The sequence below is a fragment of the Phacochoerus africanus genome, chromosome 2 (genome assembly GCF_016906955.1).
Source record: "Phacochoerus africanus isolate WHEZ1 chromosome 2, ROS_Pafr_v1, whole genome shotgun sequence".
In the NCBI taxonomy this organism is placed as follows: domain Eukaryota; kingdom Metazoa; phylum Chordata; class Mammalia; order Artiodactyla; family Suidae; genus Phacochoerus; species Phacochoerus africanus.
The window spans coordinates 227,258,888-227,280,631 of record NC_062545.1 but is presented as its reverse complement, the minus strand read 5'-3'; the positions used below and the strand labels follow the sequence as shown (position 1 = coordinate 227,280,631).

General features: G+C 36.2%; 1 protein-coding gene across 2 annotated transcripts in view; it reads left to right on the top strand.

Moving 5' to 3' along the window:
* ABHD17B (abhydrolase domain containing 17B, depalmitoylase) overlaps positions 1 to 21,335 on the top strand; it is a 42,492-nt gene extending 21,157 nt beyond the window's left edge. Inside the window, exons 2-5 of one of the 2 annotated variants that reach the window (XM_047767771.1) lie at positions 7,992 to 8,053; positions 12,070 to 12,539; positions 16,910 to 17,089; positions 19,789 to 21,335. In XM_047767771.1, coding sequence (XP_047623727.1) covers positions 12,073 to 12,539; positions 16,910 to 17,089; positions 19,789 to 20,008 — 867 coding nt within the window. In that variant the 5' untranslated portion in view covers positions 7,992 to 8,053; positions 12,070 to 12,072 and the 3' untranslated portion in view covers positions 20,009 to 21,335. The remainder of the gene's footprint in view (positions 1 to 7,991; positions 8,054 to 12,069; positions 12,540 to 16,909; positions 17,090 to 19,788) is intronic. The other variant, XM_047767772.1, reaches the window with a different exon arrangement.
* The last annotated feature ends 409 nt before the right edge of the window (positions 21,336 to 21,744 follow it).

The window sequence follows — 21,744 nt, the reverse complement described above, 5'->3', positions numbered from 1 at the left end:
GTTACCTTATCCCCAGAAATCCTCCTTTTTTCATAGAGTTCCAAGCCTGTAGCTATTTAGTAGTAGTATTCAGACTAGAAGTCTCCTGAGTCAGCATGCTTACACACATATAAAGGAAACAATTTAGATCTTTGCCTCTTCACTGACTCTTCATATTTATGAAAACTCTAGTAGCATGAAAATCAAAGATGAACAAACAGAAGGAACAGACATTATCTGAAAATACAAATGGACAAGAACAACAAAAATTTGGCTCTATTAGTATTCTAAGAGAGATTTGAGAGGATACTGCACCCAAGGAGTAGTTATAATGTTAGAGTTGTACACTCTGGGAGTTCCCATCGTGGCGCAGTGGTTGGCGAATCCGGCTGGGAACCATGAGGTTGAGGGTTCGGTCCCTGGCCTTGCTCAGTGGGTTGAGGATATGGCGTTGCCGTGAGCTGTGGTGTGGGTTGCGGATGCGGCTTGGGTCCCTCGTTGCTGTGGCTCTGGAGTAGGCCTGTGGCTATAGCTCAGGTTAGACCCCTAGCCTGGGAACCTCCACGTGCTGCAGGTGCGGCCCTAGAAAAGGCAAAAAGACAAAAAAAAAAATCAGATCGGTATTAGAAATCAACTTTGGTGGCGTTCCTGTTATGCAGGGAAAAATGAATCTGACTAGTAAACATGAGGATGTTGGTTTGATCCCTGGCCTCACTCAGTGGGCTAAAGATCCGGTGTTATCTTGAACTACAATGCAGGTTGCAGATGCAGCTTGGATACCATGTTGCTATGGCTGTGACTGTGGGCCAGTAGCTACAGCTCTGGATTTGACCCCTATCCTGGGAACTTACATATGCAGTGGGTGTGACCCTAAAAAAAAAAAAAAAAAAAGGCACTTAAATGCAAAAGTAATTGTATAGCCAACAGCAATGATATTTGATTACATGGGGAGCCAGTAGAAACTTAAAGTTGATGGAACAAGAAATGGATATTCAAATATAATATTTAAAGTTATATAGGCATTCCTTTGTTGTGTAGCAAATTAAGGGTGCAGCAGCTTGAGTCATTGCTGCATAACAGGTTTGATCCCTGGCCTAGGAACTTCCGCATGCCACAGGCGAGCCCCCCCCCCCAAATAATAAAGTTATAAAATTAACCAACAAAAACTTAGAAAGTCAGAATGAGCAGAGAAGGGAGAAAGTAGGGTACATTCTCTGAATCTTTCATAATAATGATATATCATGATAGAAGATTATATGAGTGTGATATTAATCATCCAGATCTAAAAGCAAATGACCTGAAGTCATAATTTCTTATTGAACCTGGTTTGGGTTTGAATTTGGGGTGGGGTTAGGGAAGAGTCTTCTTTGTTTTCAGTCTTCATTTTTATCAAATTCATACAAGCATATGGTTAAGGATCTAAATGATTCTATACAGTTTGAAAATTAGCAAGCTCAGGCCCCCATCTCCTTGATATCCTTTCCCAGGTAATATTAACTTTGTTTTGAAGGATTCTTTTGATGTTTACCTCCGTATCTCTACATAACAATATTATATTGCTGCATCTTACATGTTGACATCCCACATGTAGAAGGCCCTCTACTGCAATTAACATCCTTCTCATTCCTACAACATCCCGGTATAACTTCCCTTTGTATCATTGGATCTGTCTTTCAAATTAGTCTGATTCCTTAGAAAAGATTTCCTTCAATGTAAACCTCTGGTCTTCTGAGTTGGAAAAAGTGTCTTAAGGAATAGGGAACTGAATTCTTTTTTTTACCATGGCATGGAGCAGCTTGATGTAGAAGCCAGGCCGCAGTGAAAAGTACCAAATCCTAACCACTAGGGAACGCCCCATGGAACTGAATTCTTTTTTTTTTTTTTTTTTTGTCTTTTTGCCATTTTCTTGGGCCACTCCCATGGCATATGGAGGTTCCCAGGCTAGGGGTCCAATTGGAGCTGTAGCCACCGGCCTACGCCAGAGCCACAGCAACGCAGGATCCGAGCCATGTCTGTGACCTACACCACAGCTCACGGCAACGCCGGACGTTAACCCACTGAGCAAGGACAAGGACCAAACCCGCAACGTCATGGTTCCTAGTTGGATTCGTTAACCACTGCGCCACGATGGGAACTCCACATTTTGTTTTTTAACTTCCTATGTTGTTTGACTTTTCTTAAGCCCCATGTCTTGTAATACCTTTATCATTACAGTATTACTTTTTTTTTTTTTTTTTGGCTGCACCCGCAGCATATGGAAGTTGACTCCTGGGAGTTCCCATCCTGGCGCAGTGGAAACAAATCCAACTAGGAACCATGAGATTGAGGGTTTGATCCCTGGCCTCGCTCAGTGGGTTAAGGATCCAGCGTTTTGTGAGCTGTGGTGTAGGTTGCAGGTGCGGCTCGGATCCCAAGTTGCTGTGGCTCTGGTGTAGGCTGGTGGCTATAGCTCTGATTAGACCCCTAGCCTGGGAACCTCCATATGCAACAGGAGCGGCCTTAGAAAAGGCAAAAAGACAAAAAAAAAAAACAAAACAGATTTTAAGTGTTTGGAATACTCTATGAGCTATGTTCAGAAATTAGCTGATAATCACAAATGTTCCTATAGTTTCTTACAGTTTACTTGCAACTCCAGCATGCAAGGAACTTTTCAAAAATATTTAATTCCTTTGACACATCAAAAGCATCCATTAAAATATATAGATAGCTTAATTGATTTGCATTCCTCATTTTAAATAAAATGACTCTTACATTAAAATTGGATTAGAAGTTGTAATATTGTTGCGAAGATAGTAGTCTTCTAAAATGGTATTGTGTAGGTTACCTCATTTAGTTGAACAGAATCTATAAAAATAGCTTATATGTACTTCAATAGAAAGACTGAAAAGGAAGGCACGCCAACATTTAAAGCTAGTATGGATGTGAAGCGTGAAAGCTCTGATTCTGCATTGCCTGGAATTAAAAGGTTTTATTAGTTTAGCACTGCCTGGTAGGATTTTCTGCAATGATAGAATTGCTCATTTTGCACTGTGTAGTTTGGTGGCAACTAAGTAACATGTGGCTGGTGTGACTAAGGAACTGAAAAATAACTTCACATAGCCGTTTGTGGTTAGTAGCTCCTATATTAGATAATGCAGTAAATATTATGTATTAAGAAACTAAGAGGAAACATAAGTATAGAAATGGCTACATGGACCTATGTAAGACTTTTGAGATTAATTGGTTTGCTTGGGATAGGTTATAGGCTTTTTAGCCTTAATTTCCATCTTCTACAATATTGTTATAGATCTAATTTCCTCACTTCTGAGTCTTACTGTTTAACTAATTTACTAAACAACAACAAAAAATCATAACTAACACTAAGGTTGAGGCTATTTTGGTATTTCTGGTAGGCCTCATGTTTAACCCCAAATTTTGTTCATGTTTAACCCCAACTCTTCTCACAATAGGAAAGAAAATTTATTTTGACATTGCCCAGTACAATTTGTCTAATTGAGAAATTCCTAACTCTCTCTTTAAAAGTAGCTGACTGATTCCTTAAGAGAAGAAAATGGTTTGCCAAATTTCTCCTTTCAATTTGAAATATTAAAAAAATATTTTAAAAAGTGCTTTTAAAATTTTCCCCTAAGTTTTTAAATTTCTTTTCTCAAGTGGCATAACCCGTTGGTTCTGTGCCTTCAGAGTTTAGTTTTCCTGGCGGTCACCCAGTCAGGTCCTTTGATCTCAAAAATAGTGGAGTTCTGTTGCTGATTCTTTAGTGATCTGAAAGAAGAAATAAATAAAACCTGTCCCAAAGGGACAAGAGGTGCATAGGCTATATTTCTATGTAAGACATGTACAGATAAGAAAATAAGTTAAAGAGTTCTCTTGTGCCACCGCTGGTTAAGGATCCAGCATTGTTTCTGCTGTGGTGCAGGTTTAGTCCCTGGCCCAGGAACTTCCACATACCACAGGCCACCAATATATATATATATGTTAAAACAACATCATACTAAACACCTAGTTTCTAAGTAACAGAAGTATTTTTTATAAATGTTTTGGATGCTCTGTCTTAACTAAAAAGTAAGCATGTTGCCAAACTTATATAATGGTGAATATTCAGCTTCTCTATATGCACTAAACTCTGTAATATATTTGGCTCTCTAACAATCATAACATACATGCTTTTATTCTTTGTTGTACTTTGGTAAAAATGCTGCTGCAGATTACATACTGGATCTTAGGGTGGCAGTGCCTAACTCAGTTGGTGCCCTCCAAGGATACCAAAATGAGTGTAATTTCCTTGCTTTGATATTGCTACATTTCTAGGCTATTGAGCTGTATGTGATTGACCCCCTTTTTATAGTAGCATTTGGATTAGTCATTAGGGATATATTAGGCTCATGGCCCCTTCGTACAGAACTAATCTAAAATTTGATGTTTTTTTCCCCTCCATTTTCTTAGTTGAATATCTTCTGTACCATCACTTCTGACTTTATTCTGATCTTTGCTACTTCTTGTTCTCAATAATCAAACATCTACCTCATTTATCCATTTCTGGTGTTAGGCAGTCTCTGCTATAGATCTAATTTTATTTTGGTTTTTTTCTGTTTTCTTCTGCCCATTTATCTTTTTTTTAAAAAATCAGGCATTAATTTTTATAAAGATAGACAATAAAAATGGGTTGTTTTATGGTAGCAAACAGACCGATCTTTATGTTTTGTGCAATCTTCCTGTTTTAAACAACTTACCTTTGAATGCCCTGGATTTATTTGTTTTAAAAAATTAGGGGTTCCTGCTGCGGTGCAACAAAATCGTTAACACCTTTGGAATTGTGGGACGCAGGTTCAATTCTCAACGCTGGGTTAAGGAACCAGCGTTGCCACAGCTACAGTGTAGGTCACGACTGTGGCTTGGGTCTTCTTACCCCTGGCCAGGGAATTCCATATGCCATGGGGTGACCAAAGTAGCAGTAGCAGATTCTCTAGGTAATGTAAATTCTGACATTCTACAAAACAAAATATGTAATATTAACTTTCCCAGATTCCCATATGAAGCCACATTCAAAGAAATTCGTCTTGGACTTTAGAATACAAGTTTTTTTGTCTGGGGGGTTTTTGTTTTGGTTTGGTTTTTGATGTTTTTTCGGCTGCAACTATGGCATGTGAAAGTTCCCAGACAAGGGATTGAACCTGCACCACAGCAGCAACCCTAGATAGACACTGTAGTGGAGAGATAATACTGGACCCTTAACTTGCTGTGCCTCAAGGAAACTCCCTAGGAATTAGTTCTTAACATGAAGTATAGTATATAAAAATTTAAGTAGTTTATCATATACTAACTATACTCTAAATTAGATAAGACTTGAAATCAGCATAGATACTCTTTAGGGCAAAGTTGTCAAAATAGCACATAAAATGAGGATGAAGTACTTTTAAAGTTTTCTTTGAAATCTTCTATTAAAAGACTTGTGGTAGTTCTGTTCATTACAATAAAATCTAGAACCCTAAAAGAATCTATTGTCCTTTGTAGATGGTAGTAATGTGAGTCAATCTGCATTACAAAGGTTTTTTTTTTTTTTCCAGTGAATATTATTACATCAGGAATTGACAGAAGTCATTTCAGTAATTTATTCGGTCAGAAGAGAGGAAGAAGATTGTAGTATGTCATTTTATTTAAGGACATTCTTTAAGAATAGTCTTCCTGTTTTGCTGAAAAAGGACTCAGATGTTCATCTTTTTTCCTTTGTCATTGAGCAGGTTCTTGAATTATTATTTCATACAATTTTAGGAACTTCCTCCTGTTACATAAATGAAGTGACTTTGAGTCCTCCACCAAAAGGAAAACCTTAATTTTCACAATGGGCCAGCTGTTTAACATTGAGCTGACCTTTCTCTTTGTGAATTGATTTCCAGAGGGGCAAGATTTCCTTCCCCCTGGAAGATTGTTCTATTCTGCACTTTGTAATGCACTGAATGATTTTAGTTACTAGCTAGCAGTCCTTTTCCTGACTGTATCCTCCCTCATTCAGGTTTTATACTTTTCTATTTTACTGCCTCTATTCTGCTCCCATACAAGAAACCTAAATAATTGTCACAAAATATGTTTGCTTACTTTCTTAGCATGTGATTTATGAACTTTTTTCTTATAGAGGCTTCCAAGATATAGAGTTATTAATAATCTTGTTAATTTACTAACTCGTTCATCTAAAAAATACTAGCAGTCTTATTATGTGTCAGATACTCTGCATGACACTAGAGGCTCAGAATGACCTTTTTTCATATACTTGTTAGCCTTGTATATCCTTCTATAAATTGCCTATTCATAGATTTTTTTCCATTTCTTCTCTTGAGTTATCTTTTATTTTCTTGTTTTTGTAAAAGGTTATTATTTTAGATATTAACCCTCTGACAGTTTTGGGTGAAGAAATCATCTTTCCCAAAGCATTTTTCACTGAATAGAAATCCTTTATTTGAATTAAGCTAAATTTGCCACTGCTTTATTCTTCATGGATTTTTTTATGTTGTATCAATTTTCCCTTTTGGATTGATAATCCATCTGGAGTTTGTGTTCTACATACTTGAGAGGAATTTTTTAATTTTAAAAATGCTATACAATTTTAAAGATTACTTTCCATTTATAGTTATTACAAAATATTATCTATATTCTCCATATTATACTGCACATCCTTAAGCCTGTCTTATACCCAATAGTCTATACCTCCAAGATTCCAAGTACTTTTTTGCTTATGTGATAAGCTTTCCCAGCAAAATCTGCTAAGGAATCCATCTTTTCCTAATGTTTTGAGAAACTCCATGTCATAGGAGATTTTCATTTATACATAGGTCTGTTTGTAAGCTATGTCTTCTGTTACTAGGTCTGTTTGTTTCTGTGTCATCACTAGTCTGTCTTTATTACTTTGGCTCTGTGTAGTCTGTCCTAATACCTGGGAAGCAAAATTCCCAGCTACCCCAGAAATAATTACATAATTTTATTATTTCTTTGCAAAAGGTTACCTTAGCTTTCCCTAGTATAGTCTAGCCTTATCTTGTCTGTCCTTCCTTTCTTCATTCCTCCCTCCCTCCCTTCCTTCCAGCCGCTTCATTAAGACATAATTCATATACTATAGAATTGACATTTAAAATGCACAATTCCATGGTTTTAATATATTAACAAAATTATGCATCTCCCACCCAAATCAAATTTAGAACATTTTTATTATCCCAAAAGAAACCCTGTACTCTTTAGCCATTGTTTCCCAACTCTTCCATACTCCACAGCTCTAGACAAACAGTATTTGGGTTCGTTAACCAGTGAGCCATGACAGGAACTCCTCTATTTCATTTAGTAGTTTGGCTTTTGCTTACCTTTTTCTCTTGGTAAATCTTGTCTGAGTATTCTTCCCATAAAAACAGTGGTTATGAATTCAGGTTCCAAAGTCATTCTGCCACTTGTTAGTTCTACCACTTAGCAGCTGTTATGACCCCTGGCAGGTTACACAACTACTCTGTGCTTCTGTTCTCTCAATTGCAGAATGGGTGTAGGAGTTCCCTGGTGGCATAGCAGGTTAAGGATCCAGTGTTGTCACTGTTGTGGCTCAGGTAGCTGCTGTGGCATGGGTTCAATCCCTGGCCCAAGAACTTCTGCATGCCACAGTCATGGCCAAAGGGGGATGTGGTGGATAGTCTTTGTGTCAGAGGGTTATTTAAAGGATTAAATGAATTAATGTTTGAAAAGTGTTTAGAACAATGCCCGACAATAAGTGCTCAGTTAACTGCTAGTTGTTGTTAGTAGTATTGGAAGCCTTTTTTAAGAATTCCAGTTTTCGGGTCTGTTAATTTCTTTCGCTTCCTATTGTCTGTTTTATTGATATCTGCCCTTAATTTAAAACTTAAAATTTGTAAATTTTAATAATTTTAAACTTAAAACTTATTTTAAAACTTAAAAAACTTAAACTATCCCTCTAGTGTCTTCTGACTGCTAATGTTGCTGTTGAAAAGTCAGATGTTCATCTGATTCTTGTTTCTTTGTAGGTAACCTGTTCTTCCTTTTGGAAACTTGCAGATTTTTGTTTCTGGCAATTTTTGTATTTACTGTAAGTTTTCTTAAATATCTACTTGGCATTCTGGGGTATATCAATCTGAATTTTTGGATAGTTCCCGTTGTAGCTCAGCAGAAACAAATCTGACTAGCATCCATGAGGACAGAGATTTGATCCCTGGCCTCGCTTAGTGGGTTAAGGATCCGGCATTGCCGTGAGCTGTGGTGTAGGCCTCAGTCGAGGCTCAGATCTGATGTTGCTGTGGCTGTGGTGTAGGCCAGCAGCTGCAGCTCCAGTGCAACCCTAGCCTGGGAACTTCCATGTGCCATGGGTGCTGCCCTTAAAAAGACCAAAAAAAAAAAAAATCTGAATTTTCTGTCTTTAAATCTGAAAAATTATTAGATTGTCTTTATTTTCTCCTCTCTTGTTTAGAGGGGACTCCTATTGTATTGATGCTGGTATTTCTATTTATATCCTCCTTCCATTTTCTTTTGTATTTTCCATCTCTTCATCTCTCTCTCTCTGAAAAATTCTATACTTGGAAATTCCTCAGCCTTATTTTCCTGCTCACTTATAGGCTCTTAAACTGTCATCAATACTTGTATCCAACCCATCAGTTTAATTCTTATTTCAGATACTGATTTTTTTATACCAGGGATTCCAGTTAGATTTTTCTTTCTGACACTTTTTTCTGTTTCATCTTTAAGTTTTCCCTTCTTCCTCTTCCTCTCACCCTCTGTCTTTCTGTCAGTATGTCTGTCTCACTCTCTAGCTCTCTTTTTAAGTAAGTTTTTGTGGGTTTTGTTTTTGTTGTCTTTTAGGGCCACACCTGCAGCATATTGGAGGTTGCCAGGCTAGGGGTGGAATTGGAGCTGTAGCCTGCGACCTACACCAAAGCTCCCAGCAATGCCGGATCCTTAAGCCACTGAGCAAGCCCAGGGATTGAACCTGCATCCTCATGGATGCTAGTCGGATTTGTTAACCGCTGAGCCATGACAAAACTCCTTAAACAGGTTTATTATAACTATTTTAAATCCTTGCTTTGTCTCATCCAAAAATTCTGCTATAAATTATTTGTTGTGTGACATTTATGTCCTCTCAGTAGTCTATCATTTTCCATCTTAGATTGTGTCTTTTCAGGATTTTGTTGCCAAGAAATAACTAGTAAACTATTCAGATTAAGTTATATGAAACAAATTGGATTTAAATTATCTAAATTCAACTAGATATTTCAGTGAATTATCGAGAATGAGATTCTCCCTCAGAAATTTACTCAGCTCTGATCATACTAAAACTTAGGTTTATTTTGTTTAAATCTTCTATTGTGAATTTTTTTCACACACTAAAGGAGAGAATAACTTTTTAAGCAAGTATGTGTTGCTGCCCTATATCAGACCTGTTTTAGGAAGCGATAATTGCAAGTTTTTGTTATTAAGTGGATACCAGTTATTTTGGTTTGAGGCAGTGGGGGTGGGAATAATTTCTTCTGCATAAGAAGCTCTGGTTATCTTTCATTAGTCTTCACCCTGGTACTGCAGCTTTTTCTTGTTACTTTCCTTTGGCATTCATCCCAAGAAGCATCTCTGCAGCGTTATATATATATTCTGTCAGCCAGGTTTATTTCAAAATTACTTTGTTACGTTATATAAAAGTCTTCATGTTCAAGAGGTAAGTTATTGGAACATAGTCTAGCTTTATATACTTATTAATGGAGCTTTTAATAGGCTGGTGAGGGTCAGCAGTTGAAAGCATGTAAGGTAATTGAGGATGAGAAACAGCAGTAGCCAGATCATGAACAGGTAGCCCTGAGACAGTGTACCTTCTGCCTCATCTTGTTTTTCCAGGTCATCTCCTTTGGGACTGACGCTTCGAACTCCTTTCTCTGCCATCTTCACCACATCCTTTATGCTCCTGACCAAGTTGATAATTTGTAGCCTAATTGTGTAGTAGGTGTCAGTAATTTAGCACATATTTTTTGCCTGCCAAGCCCTGGGCATACCCTCAGAATTCTTCTCAACACTATACTTCATCAAACCGATAAGAATTATCACTAAAGATGATAATGACTGAGTTGTCATTTCTGTTCTCACTCTTGTTCCAGCCAGAGTATTAACTTATTCAGTCTGTATTTATTTCGAAGACTGAAAAGGAATAAAGATAGAATAGTAAACGTGTTTCCCATTAGTCAAGAGACATTTTTCTGCCTTTCCCCTACTTATCTTTTAAAGACTTTTATGTCACTCCTATTCTCTATCTTGGCTGTTTCTGCTTCTTCTTTCTATCTAATTAGTTTACACTGGAAAATTAATACATTTGTATTAAACAATATAAACCAGATTTTGAATTGGTATTTAATGAAAAAGGCATTCCTTCTTTCCATATTTTGTCAACTCTTAAGTCACTCTTCTGAAGTGATTGCTTCTCTCTTTTTTTTTTGTATATATAACAAGGTGCCTTTTTTCTATCCTTTTGTTTAGAGTTTTCTGGAGAAAATTAGGTGCCACCAAACCTCTAGACAGTGTTTGTTTTGAATGCCTTTTTCCTAAAACTAAGCAATGGTCTATTACTGCTAAAAAAGATAGGAATTTGGGGAAGGATAATTAGAAGGAAATGCTAGTATGGCAAACAAGTAGTACTTATTTTTGTTCCTGACTTAATATGAGCTATGGATACTTAAAAAATACTGAGTATTGATGGGAAAAAAATAGGAGAAAGTGGACCATTTTTGAAAGTGCCAACTATACAGCTGTTACTGTGGGGGGTTTTTTGTTTTTGTTTTTGTTTTTTTTTGTCTTTTTGCTATTTCTTTGGGCCACTCCTGCAGCATATGGAGGTTCCCAGGCTAGGGGTCGAATCGGAGTTGTAGCCCCCGGCCTACGCCAGAGCCACAGCAACGCAGGATCTGAGCTGCGTCTGCAACCTACACCACAGCTCACGGCAACACCGGATCGTTAACCGACTGAGCAAGGGCAGGGACCAAACCCGCAACCTCATGGTTCCTAGTCGGATTCGTTAACCACTGCGCCACGATGGAAACTCCTGTTACTGTGTTAAACGCCTTAATGATACTGTATTTGTTCTTCACAACCATTCTGTTTAGTAAAGGCATTGGCCTTATTTTTATGAAGACAATGAGAGTTAAAAAGGAATTCCTATTGTGGCTCAGTGGATTAAGAACCCAACGTATATAGCACTGGGAACTGTGTCTAGTCACTTACGATGGAGCATGATAATGTGAGAAAAAAGAATGTATACATGTATGTGTAACTGGGTCACCATGCTGTACAGTAGAAAATTGATAGAAAAATGTAAACCAGCTATAATGGGAAAAAAAAATAAAAATAATTATATTTTAAAAAAAAAAAGAAGAAGAAGAACCCAACATAGTGTCCATGAGGATGCAGGTTTGATCCCTCACCTCACTCAGTGGGCTAAGGATCTGGCATTGCTGAAAGCTTCAGTGTATGTCACAGATTCAGCTCCAATTTGACCCCTAGCCCCAGAACTTCCATATACCATAGATGCGGCTGTAAAAAGAAAAAAAAAGAGAAAAAAAGGTAAATAATTTCCCAGAGGGCACACAGCTAGTAAGTGCTACTCCAGCTTTCTCTGACTTCAGATGTTATGCTCATTTTCATCTAACCATTTGGGAAATTTTCCTTGAGCAGATTTTATCTTTTTCCACAATAATGCCTTTTTTATTTGGGCAATAATTACATATGTGCATACCTCTTAAGTTATTATTTGTGGAGAAATAAATATTACCTCTATTCTCTACTAAGAGTATTTTTCATATTTTGGTTAAATGTTATAAAATATCACCGCTGTTTGAAATATGTCACATAGTATTTGAGTCTATCTCCTGGTCAAGAATATTTGCCTTACTTCAGGATTTAAGTATTTATAGAAAGATACCAAAAAATCTGTTTAGAGAAACATACTTCAGGTAATAGTAGTAGACACTGACCACTAGTAGAATTTACTTGGTATCTTTTTTTTTTTAACTTTCTATTGTATGCAAATGCAGAATGTGCATTCACTGATTAAAACAATGACTTTTTCTTTTTCAGAAGATGAATAATCTTTCATTTAGTGAGCTATGTTGCCTCTTCTGCTGTCCACCATGTCCGGGGAAAATTGCTTCAAAATTAGCATTTTTGCCACCTGATCCAACTTACACTCTGATGTGTGATGAAAGTGGAAGCCGCTGGACTTTACACCTGTCAGAACGAGCAGACTGGCAATATTCTTCTAGAGAAAAAGATGCTATTGAGTGTTTCATGACTAGAACCAGTAAAGGCAACAGAATTGCCTGCATGTTTGTTCGTTGCTCACCCAATGCCAAATACACTTTACTCTTCTCACATGGAAATGCTGTTGATCTTGGTCAGATGAGCAGCTTTTACATAGGACTGGGATCACGGATTAATTGTAATATATTCTCATATGATTATTCTGGATATGGTGCAAGTTCTGGGAAACCAACAGAGAAGAACCTCTATGCAGACATAGAAGCTGCTTGGCTTGCTCTTAGGACAAGGTAAATGATGACTGTGAGTTGTTTTCCACACTTGTGTTGGTTTACTAAAATTGTCTTTTATAAGACAAGAATAAAATCTGTTCTTGTAACACATCTTGAGGTACTCAATAGAGATTATATTTACCAATATATACATAGAAGAGTTACACTTTCAGGTTGTAATTTTAAATTTTGTATAATAGCATAAAAGAGTTCGACTGGTCGTGTGTATGATTTTCTTAAAAATTTCAGCCAATGAAAAATGGTTGGTTTTAAAACTTCTTGGAGTGTGGTATAAAAATGTTTATTCATAGTTGTAACATTTCAAGGGAATGAGGGAAAACCGTGATTTAGCTAATCATTCACTTGATCATTAACAGTAAGAGGTTGGATTGTTTTTGTTAAATAAGGTTTTGCATATACACAATAATTAAAAACTAATAAATAGAAGTTGCATCAATCTTCTCTAGTCACAAAGATACTTATAAATTTTTCTTGAAAAATGTTGCAGTTTTGTATACTTTAGTGTATTTTCTCATCAGACAGTTAATGTATACTAAAAAGAAAGTTATCTTAATATAAATTATTCCTCATTATACAGTGATAAGCTACCTGACTTCCAGAGTATTTGAGACTGAAGCTAAAGGGCATAAAAAAAAGCTAACCATTTAATGCTTAAATGTTAATGGTTTCAGTTAGTTAAAGATAACTTCCTCAAATTCATTAGTAGGTATAAATTTTTTTAGAAATTATCTTTAGAAACATTTAGCCCTCCAAGATGTATAATAAAACTATGGTCTCATAGCAGAGTTCTGTATAAAGGGGATTCTTATGTCAGCTGAAATGATATGAAAACATATATCTGACAAGTAAGAAAAAAAAGATGGTAAATAGTAGGTAAGGAGTTTAGGAATGGGAGGGAGGCAGGTACAGGATGGTAAAAATTTGTAAACTTAAGCTGCCTTAAATGACCACATTCAAAATATGCTTCAGTTATTCTAATGTCAGTCCCCTCAGGCCTACAAACAAAAATGAGTACCCACTTTCAGTCAGCCAATTGAACATAGTATATTACCTGTCAGCAAAGTATGATAATCTTTTTAATAACAGATTTATGAGATATAATTCACTCCTTTAAAGTGTAATTTCAGTGAATTACTATAGTTTTAAAAGTGCTAAGTTAGGAGTTCCTGACTTGTGATTCAGCAGTAACAAACCCAACTAATATCCATGAGGATGCAGGTTTGATCCCTGGCATCACTCAGTGGTTAAGGATCTGGTGTAGGTCACAGACGCAGCTCGGATCCCATGTTGTTATGGCAGCTGCTGGTCATATTCGACCACTAGCCTGGGAACTTCCTTGTGCCTCACCTGCAGCCCTAAAACTGGGGGGGGGGGGTGTTTGCTAATTTAAAGCAGATAGCCTTTATTAGTAGTAGTTTTGTTTGTTTTGTTTGTCTGTTTGTTTTTTGCCTGCAATATGCAGCCTCTTGATGTCAGATCTCATTTCCCAGACCAGAGATTGAACCTGGACCGCAGCAATGAAAGTGCCAAGTCCTAGCCAGTAGACCACCAGGGAACTCCTGTTAGTGCTTCTAAGTAACACAAAAGTATGATTTTATTCAAGCAAAACATATTAGTATCCAGTTAAGTGTTCTTTCTATGTTTATGTAAAAGAATACCCTCTTATAAGTGGTCAGCTTTATTATTTTGCTTTTTTAAAATCTTATCAGATATCAGGGTGGCTCTGTGGCGCAATGGATAGCACATTGGACTTCTATAACTAGGTCACCATGCTGTACAGTAGAAAATTGACAGAACATGGTAAACCACCTATAATGGAAAAAAATTAAAATCATTAAATGAAAAAATAATCGTATCAGATATCAATTTAAAGAAAGCTTTCTGAAGTGATTTGTCATCTTGGTTAATTAATCTTTTAAAACACTTGAGAAGTATGAATGGGGAACAGGACCAGAATAGATAAATTGCTAAATAGTCCCACATACTAGTTTAGCATAGAGTTTCAGACTTTGAATTTTTCTTATGTTGAACACTAAGTATGGTTGGAAGAGTTAGTAAGTGTAGAAAGTCTTGGGAAATTTATTTAATTTTTCTGAGCCTCTGTTTCTTTGTTTAATGAAGAGGTTGAGTTAAATTATCTCCAAGATCCTTTCCAGTTCTTGAATTCTATCATCTAAGAAAATGTGTATAATTAAAATTGATGCCTTTCATTTCCTTTACTTGATTGAAGTAAAAAGTTAGAACTTAAGTAACCAGCAAGGGAGAAATAATGAACTTAAATAATTATTATTTGAATAACCTCCTTTTAATAATAATTGAATATTTAATAACCCGTTTCTGAACTTAATGATGGATCAACAAAACATAAGAGACAAATATTCACTATACTGCCTTTCCACCACAGCCTTTGAGCTCATTAACTGTGTGCTATAATAGAAAAAGCACTGGACTGGGAGTCAGGATACTTGGATTCTAATTTTAGGTCTGCCACTAACTTACTCTGACTTTGAACATCTGCTCAGTTAGCAGCCGACCTAAATCAGATGGTCTCAAAAGTCCTTTCTACCTTGTACTATTCTGAAATTCTGTTACTGCTTTGAGTCTTCTGATGCTAAATTGGCAGCTGCTTCTGCTTCTCTGGAGCCTTGCCCTTGCTAGCTTTAGCCTAAAACTCATCTTTGCCACCAACAGTGCTGTTACTCAACTAACAGCATCCATGCAACCTCAGGAGTTATGCTGATGCTGCACATGTTCATTTTCCTAATTTCTTCACTCCTATGGAGCTAGGTCTGTTGCAAAGAAAAAGCTTCTCTCTCTCTCTCTCTCTCTCTTTTTTTTTTTTTTTTTGGCTGTGCCTGTGGCATGTGGAAGTTCCCAGGCCAGGAATCAAACCTGCACCACAGCAGTGACCCAAGCCACTGCAATGACAATGCAGCATCCTTAAATTAACCCACTGTGCTACAAGAAAACTCCAAAAAAGCTTTTCTGAGTTGAGTTACATTTAAAGTGAATTTGAAGTAAATGGAACCCAGTCTCTGGGACATGGTCCAAATGCTTGTGTAAGACTGATTGGAAAAAACCATGGGGAAGTCTGTTACTACCCAGATAGATCAGATAGCCCTCTGCCTCTGGAAAGAGCCCTAGGGATTTGTCTTTCTCTTTCCTGGTGAATGTTCAGATACTTAGAAAGCTGTATTACCTTTTCAAAAGAGTGAAAGCTATTGTGCAAACGAACCTTAACATCTCGGAGTGACTGTTGTCAAACTACTAAAGTGAAATGACATATTTGTTGTCAGTCTAGCCCTTAATCCCACTTTCATTAATTCTTATAGTACTTCACATTTGCAGTAGTTTATAGTTAGGACAATTACATTGTAAACAAGTAGCAATACCTTGTTACAATATTATTGAGTCAGTGAATTCCCATTTAAGTCTGAAGCATTTTTAAAAGAAGCATAACAGTACTCTTGATCTTTATCATGAAGTCTGTTCATAATTAACTGAACCATTTGGTATTTTGGAATTAATCTGTTGATCTTTTCAATTATTAGTCCATTTCTATGGGTAAATAATCATAAATGTCAAGAAAAATAATAATTTTCTTGGTTAAAACATATATTTTATTCACTCCATACTATATGTAGCATTTTCATCACTGTTACAGACTTTAGAAAATAAATTGAGCCATTTTTGATTTCTAGAGAAATAAACCTTTGTTACATTGAATGGAAAATAAATACTAAATATCCATTAAAAATCAATCCATTAAAATAGTAGTAATATAATATGTTCCAAATTTAGTCAGTAACATGCTACATTGAATTGCATAAACGATTTAATAAATTCATTACTTAAGATTAAAATTTTAAGAAACCTCAGCCATTAGTTTTCCAAAAGATGGAATTGAAACTGATGAAAGAATTGAAGAATGGAGTTCCCGTCGTGGCGCAGCAGAAACGAATCCAACTAGGAACTGTGAGGTTGCGGGTTCAATCCCCAGGCTCTCTTGGTGGGTTAAGTATCCAGCGTTGGCATGGGCTGTGGTGTAGGTTGCAGACGTGGCTCAGATCTGGCATTGCTGTGGCTCTGGTGTAGGCCGGCAGCTACAGCTCTGATTAGACCCCTAGCCTGGGAACCTCCATATGCTTTGGGTGCAGCCCTAGAAGGACAAAAGACAAAAAAGGAAAAAAGAAAGTGAAGGATATAGATTTTATTGTAGCATTAAATATGATAAAGATAACTAAAAATTATATTTTAAAAATTTAACTTTGTGTAAGTCATTTGTCATTTTTTATAAGACTGAGTCCTTGGTAATTGAATATTTCATACCAGTCTGACTTTATTTTTTTAACTTCTTAACTTTGTAGATATGGCATTCGCCCTGAAAATGTGATTATATATGGCCAAAGTATAGGGACAGTACCATCTGTGGATCTTGCTGCTCGGTATGAGAGTGCTGCTGTTATTCTTCATTCTCCTTTGACCTCAGGAATGCGAGTTGCTTTTCCTGATACCAAGAAGACCTACTGTTTTGATGCATTCCCAAAGTAAGTCTTAATATTCAAAAAGTTTAATTCAAAGAAACTTTTGAGGGAATTTTTTTCCATCACTTAAGGTATTCATGATACAGTTCACTCAGCCGTGAGCTCCTATTTTACATATATTACAAAAATAGTGAAAACTAATTTGTGAGGAGAGTAGTGGCAGGATACCAGACAGAAAACTGAAATGTTTAAGACATGGTACCCCAGGTGAAAAGAGCTAAGTGCCTTAAGCCCCATGTAGTAGCACTAGTTTTGGAGACAAAAGTAAGAATTCGAGAAATAAAATTCATAGAACTGAATGTCAGACTGTATGTAGGATACTAAAGAAAATAACTTGAATATAATGCCCAGGTGTTTGACTTGAGCTGCTAATGGATGATAGTGAGATGCTTTCTTAACACTGGAGAAGAGAAACAAGTAGAGGAAACATAAAACAGATACATGTTCATAAAATCAAGTGAATGATGTTGAATGATACCTGATTTACAAAATAAAATGTTAAATCTTAAAACTGCAAAAAATGTTAAATCTTACATGAACCAGAATAAGGAGTTCCCATTGCAGTGGTTAATGAATCCGACTAAGAACCATGAGGTTATGGGTTCGATCCCCCCCCTTGCTCAGTGGGTTAACGATCCGGCGTTGCCGTGAGCTGTGGTGTAGGTTGCAGACACGGCTCGGATCCCGCGTTGCTGTGGCTCTGGCTTAGGCCGGTGGATACAGCTCTGATTCAACCCCTAGCCTGGGAACCTCCATATGCCGCGGGAGCGGCCCTCAAAAGACAAAAAAAATGAACCAGAATAAATATTGCTCCCACAAAGTATGCAAATATAAGCATTAGACAAATTAAAAGAGGGGATACTTTTCTTCATGCTTCTCGACACAGGATGGAAGTTCCCGCTATCTTCTCTTTCTCACTGTAAAAAAAATGATGGCCTATTTTTCTCAAAGAAAGGGAGAAGGCAAGAAGAGGATGGCAAATTTCAGTCTCGTTTCCTTTCTCCAGTTGGCAGCAATACAAGGGTTTTTTTGTGAATGATAGATGGGTCAAAGGCCAAGTCACCACTTAGTTCTTTATAAAAACAGCAAGGGTCATTTTAAAAACACATATTTTTCTTAGCCAGTAAGTGGTTACTTTGAGAGGGAAGCTTATGGGAACATACGATCTTATCACTAGAGCAGCTTTGGGAGGTTTTCGGTTTTTGTATTTATTGGGGATTTGTTTTTGTTTTAGAAAATGGTAGATTGGAAGGTATATGCATTATACTGTCTAGCTGAATGGTTGGAACAATAAGGAGATATTTGCGGTAAACTACTGCCAAGTTATATCTGTCTAACTCCTTTCATTTTAGCTACACCATGGAGAGCAAAACTAACAGTAAATTGTTTGAAAAAGAACATACATTTCCTTTTTTATTTCCTCCACTATTGGACATTTGATAGCAATATTATACTCAAGCATTTTTTTCCCTACCAAAAACAGCCTTGGGTTACTTCATAGATTACTTTCCTCTTTTTCAAGATTCTATCATTTTATGTATAAGAGTTGTTATTTGTAAGATTTCTTTTTTGTATTGTTTGCTTCTTCCAGGTTGCCCTTTTTCATTATTTGTTTTGATCCTTGTCCTATATTTAAAGTGTTCTCCTCTGATGTCTGATAATTTTTGATTGTGTCCTCACATGGAAGAGTTAAGGAACTAAAGAGCTGGCCTGAAGCAGGTGATTAAGGCTTAATGTCTTGAGTTTCACTATCCAGTGATTTGGTCAAGCCAGTTAGTTGGGGACTATGTCAGTATTTATATTGCATCTTTCCTCTTAGATATATTCTCCAAAAAAGGCTCCTTCTGAGAAGAATCCCTAAAACTAACTACTGCTGAGAGGATGAAGGCTGCCAGCATTCTGGGAGCCTGGTAGGGAAAATGGGTTCATTGCAGCCACTGTGTATGTTTACTTGCTATTTATGATACCTCTGCCCTGAAGGGTGGAGGGCAGTTACTCAGCTGCAAAAGGAAGAGGAAAGAATCTGGGGGAGTAGGGCCTAACTACTTCTTAAACAGACTTTGAACGAATTCTATAGATTTAAATCACCTGCCTTTATCCCCATGTCAATTCCTAGCCTTCTGGGGTATTCCATGGTATAAATTGGGTTGGTTCTTCACTTTACCTTTCTGTCCTCTTAAAATTATATTTTCTCCTATACATTTAGTGTGTTACCTCACACATTCATCTGCTTTCCAGGGCCAAAATACTGTATTTTGTTACATTCTTCCTATTTGTGTGAGTCAATACCCTAAAATAAAACAAAAAGCATTTTGCTGTCATTTTAGTAAGTTATTAGGAGGGAGGGAAGTATGAGTGCAGAGAGGTATGTAGTTAGCACATAATTGAAATGTTCCTTGGTTTCTTCCTTTCCTTGCAACCTAAGCTTATGTGCTTCAAAACATCAGCATTATAGAAAGGTGAAGGAGGTCGACTATAATCAATGGGTGATTCCCTCAAAACAGAAGTGTGTGAAGTTAACATCTTCAGATTATCCTAAGGTAGTGATATAAAGATGACTTGCATTTTATTTTATATCCAAGAGGTATCCATCCCTCCTGAATTGATTTAAAGACAATTCTGATGTTTGTATTATCTAATATCACACAAGAAAAATTGTGTTCATATTTAATTTCTTCTTTACCCTTTCTGTTTCCCTACAGTATTGACAAAATCTCTAAGATAACCTCTCCAGTATTAATAATTCATGGGACTGAAGATGAAGTCATTGACTTTTCACATGGCCTCGCATTGTTTGAGCGTTGCCAAAGACCTGTGGAGCCTCTCTGGGTTGAAGGGGCAGGTCACAATGATGTGGAACTTTATGGACAGTACCTTGAAAGATTGAAACAGTTTGTGTCACAGGAACTGGTAAATTTGTAAAATATTCTGTAAATTTGCATACTGGGTTTTCTTTTCTTGATGAACTGCACTCTTTGGTAAATAACATAAAACCTGAAGGTTTTGTTTGCAAATCATGTAAGTTGCCTTCATAAATGTACAGGTAATGATTTGTTAACAGACTTAATGAAGGTTTTAATTACCAAACTAGAAACTGGAAATAACAGTATCATGCAGTCAGGCTGTGTAATTTATATTTTTTCTGTGAATTTTTTTTAAAACATCAAGATGAGTACTGTATGAAATTTTAATTCTGTAAAATCAAATGCTGTAAAAGTATTGCCAAATGCTTTTGCATATTGGAAACAAATTTATAAATATTTTTAAAACATCTCAATGTACTAAATCTTATCTGGTATACAAATGTAATATTCTGTCAATAAAAAGTGTATATCTAAAATAATTCAAGTACTCATAATAGAATAAACTGTATGAAAACATGGAAGTTCACTAGATATGACCTAAACCCTGTTGTACAGGGATAGAGATTTAAAAGGTTATTTTATTGTAAAATACATTGAATTTTCTCTATTTCCTGGTTATCATACATTCTCTCCTTTAAAAAAAAAAAGATATAAGTCTTAATTTTCATGCCATCTGTTAATTTACCAACTAGTCACCTTGTAAATGAGAAGTCATGATAGCACTGAATTTTAACTAGTTTTGATTTATAAGTTTTGGTACTGTGAGGCAACTACTTAAAATTTTCATTTTAGTAATTTAAAAGGCAGTTAGAGCTTCAAGAATGATTTTGTATGTAATGTTGTTTTAAATTTTGACTAATCTCTTAGAAATGCAGTACTGTCGTTATTAGAAAAACTGAAAGTCCATTAGATGTTCTTTAAGACCACAACAGACTGGCTATTTGTTCCCTTTTCACTTTGACTATTTTTAAGAACAGGATCTATTGTTTTGGATTACTCTCTGAAAATTTCATGGATTCACTCCTGGATGCAGAAAATAAGAAAACATTTAATTACATAACTTTTATATTAACCAATGTAGTAAAAAATGAAGCTCACACCCAAAAACTAAGTTGCCTTTCCTTGAATGAATCCTGCTTGAATAAAACAATGAAAGAAAAATAAAATTAAAATTAATGGTATGTAGTCTAATTTGTAAATGAATGAATATTGAAATAATACACACTGTGGATATATTTTTAAGGCCTTATGTAGTTTTAATTGTTCTGCTTGTTCTGTGGTTATGTCTAAGACTATAGTATATGATTCTCTTCAAAGTATATCAAGTTATTGTGAATGCTTTGGTTCAGATGTGTCAAATTAACAGTAAAACAAAAAATACGCCACACAGCCGTGCTTGTTTTCCTTCTTCCATGCTCCTCACTCTTACTATGACTGAAAAAAGAAAAATACCATTAATCTTTATAAAACATAGATCTAGTTTTCTAAATTTTATATTTACAAATTTTTTTATTCTCATTTCTTTCTTTTAGAGAGGTTTTTCCTTCTTAAGATTGTCTTGAAGCCTGTACAGTTCCTTCTTTGTACAACACGTACCCCAGAGTTTAGCTAAGTGTTTTCTTTGATCACCTTGGAAAATTGATCATACTAATTCACTACTCACTCATTCTACAGACTTAGTGAATGTCTACATCATGCAAAATCCCATGCAGATAGAGATAGAAATCAGCCATGCCCTCAAAGATGTCACAGTACAGCTGACATATAAGGACATAGGCCCTTATTGCACAAGTA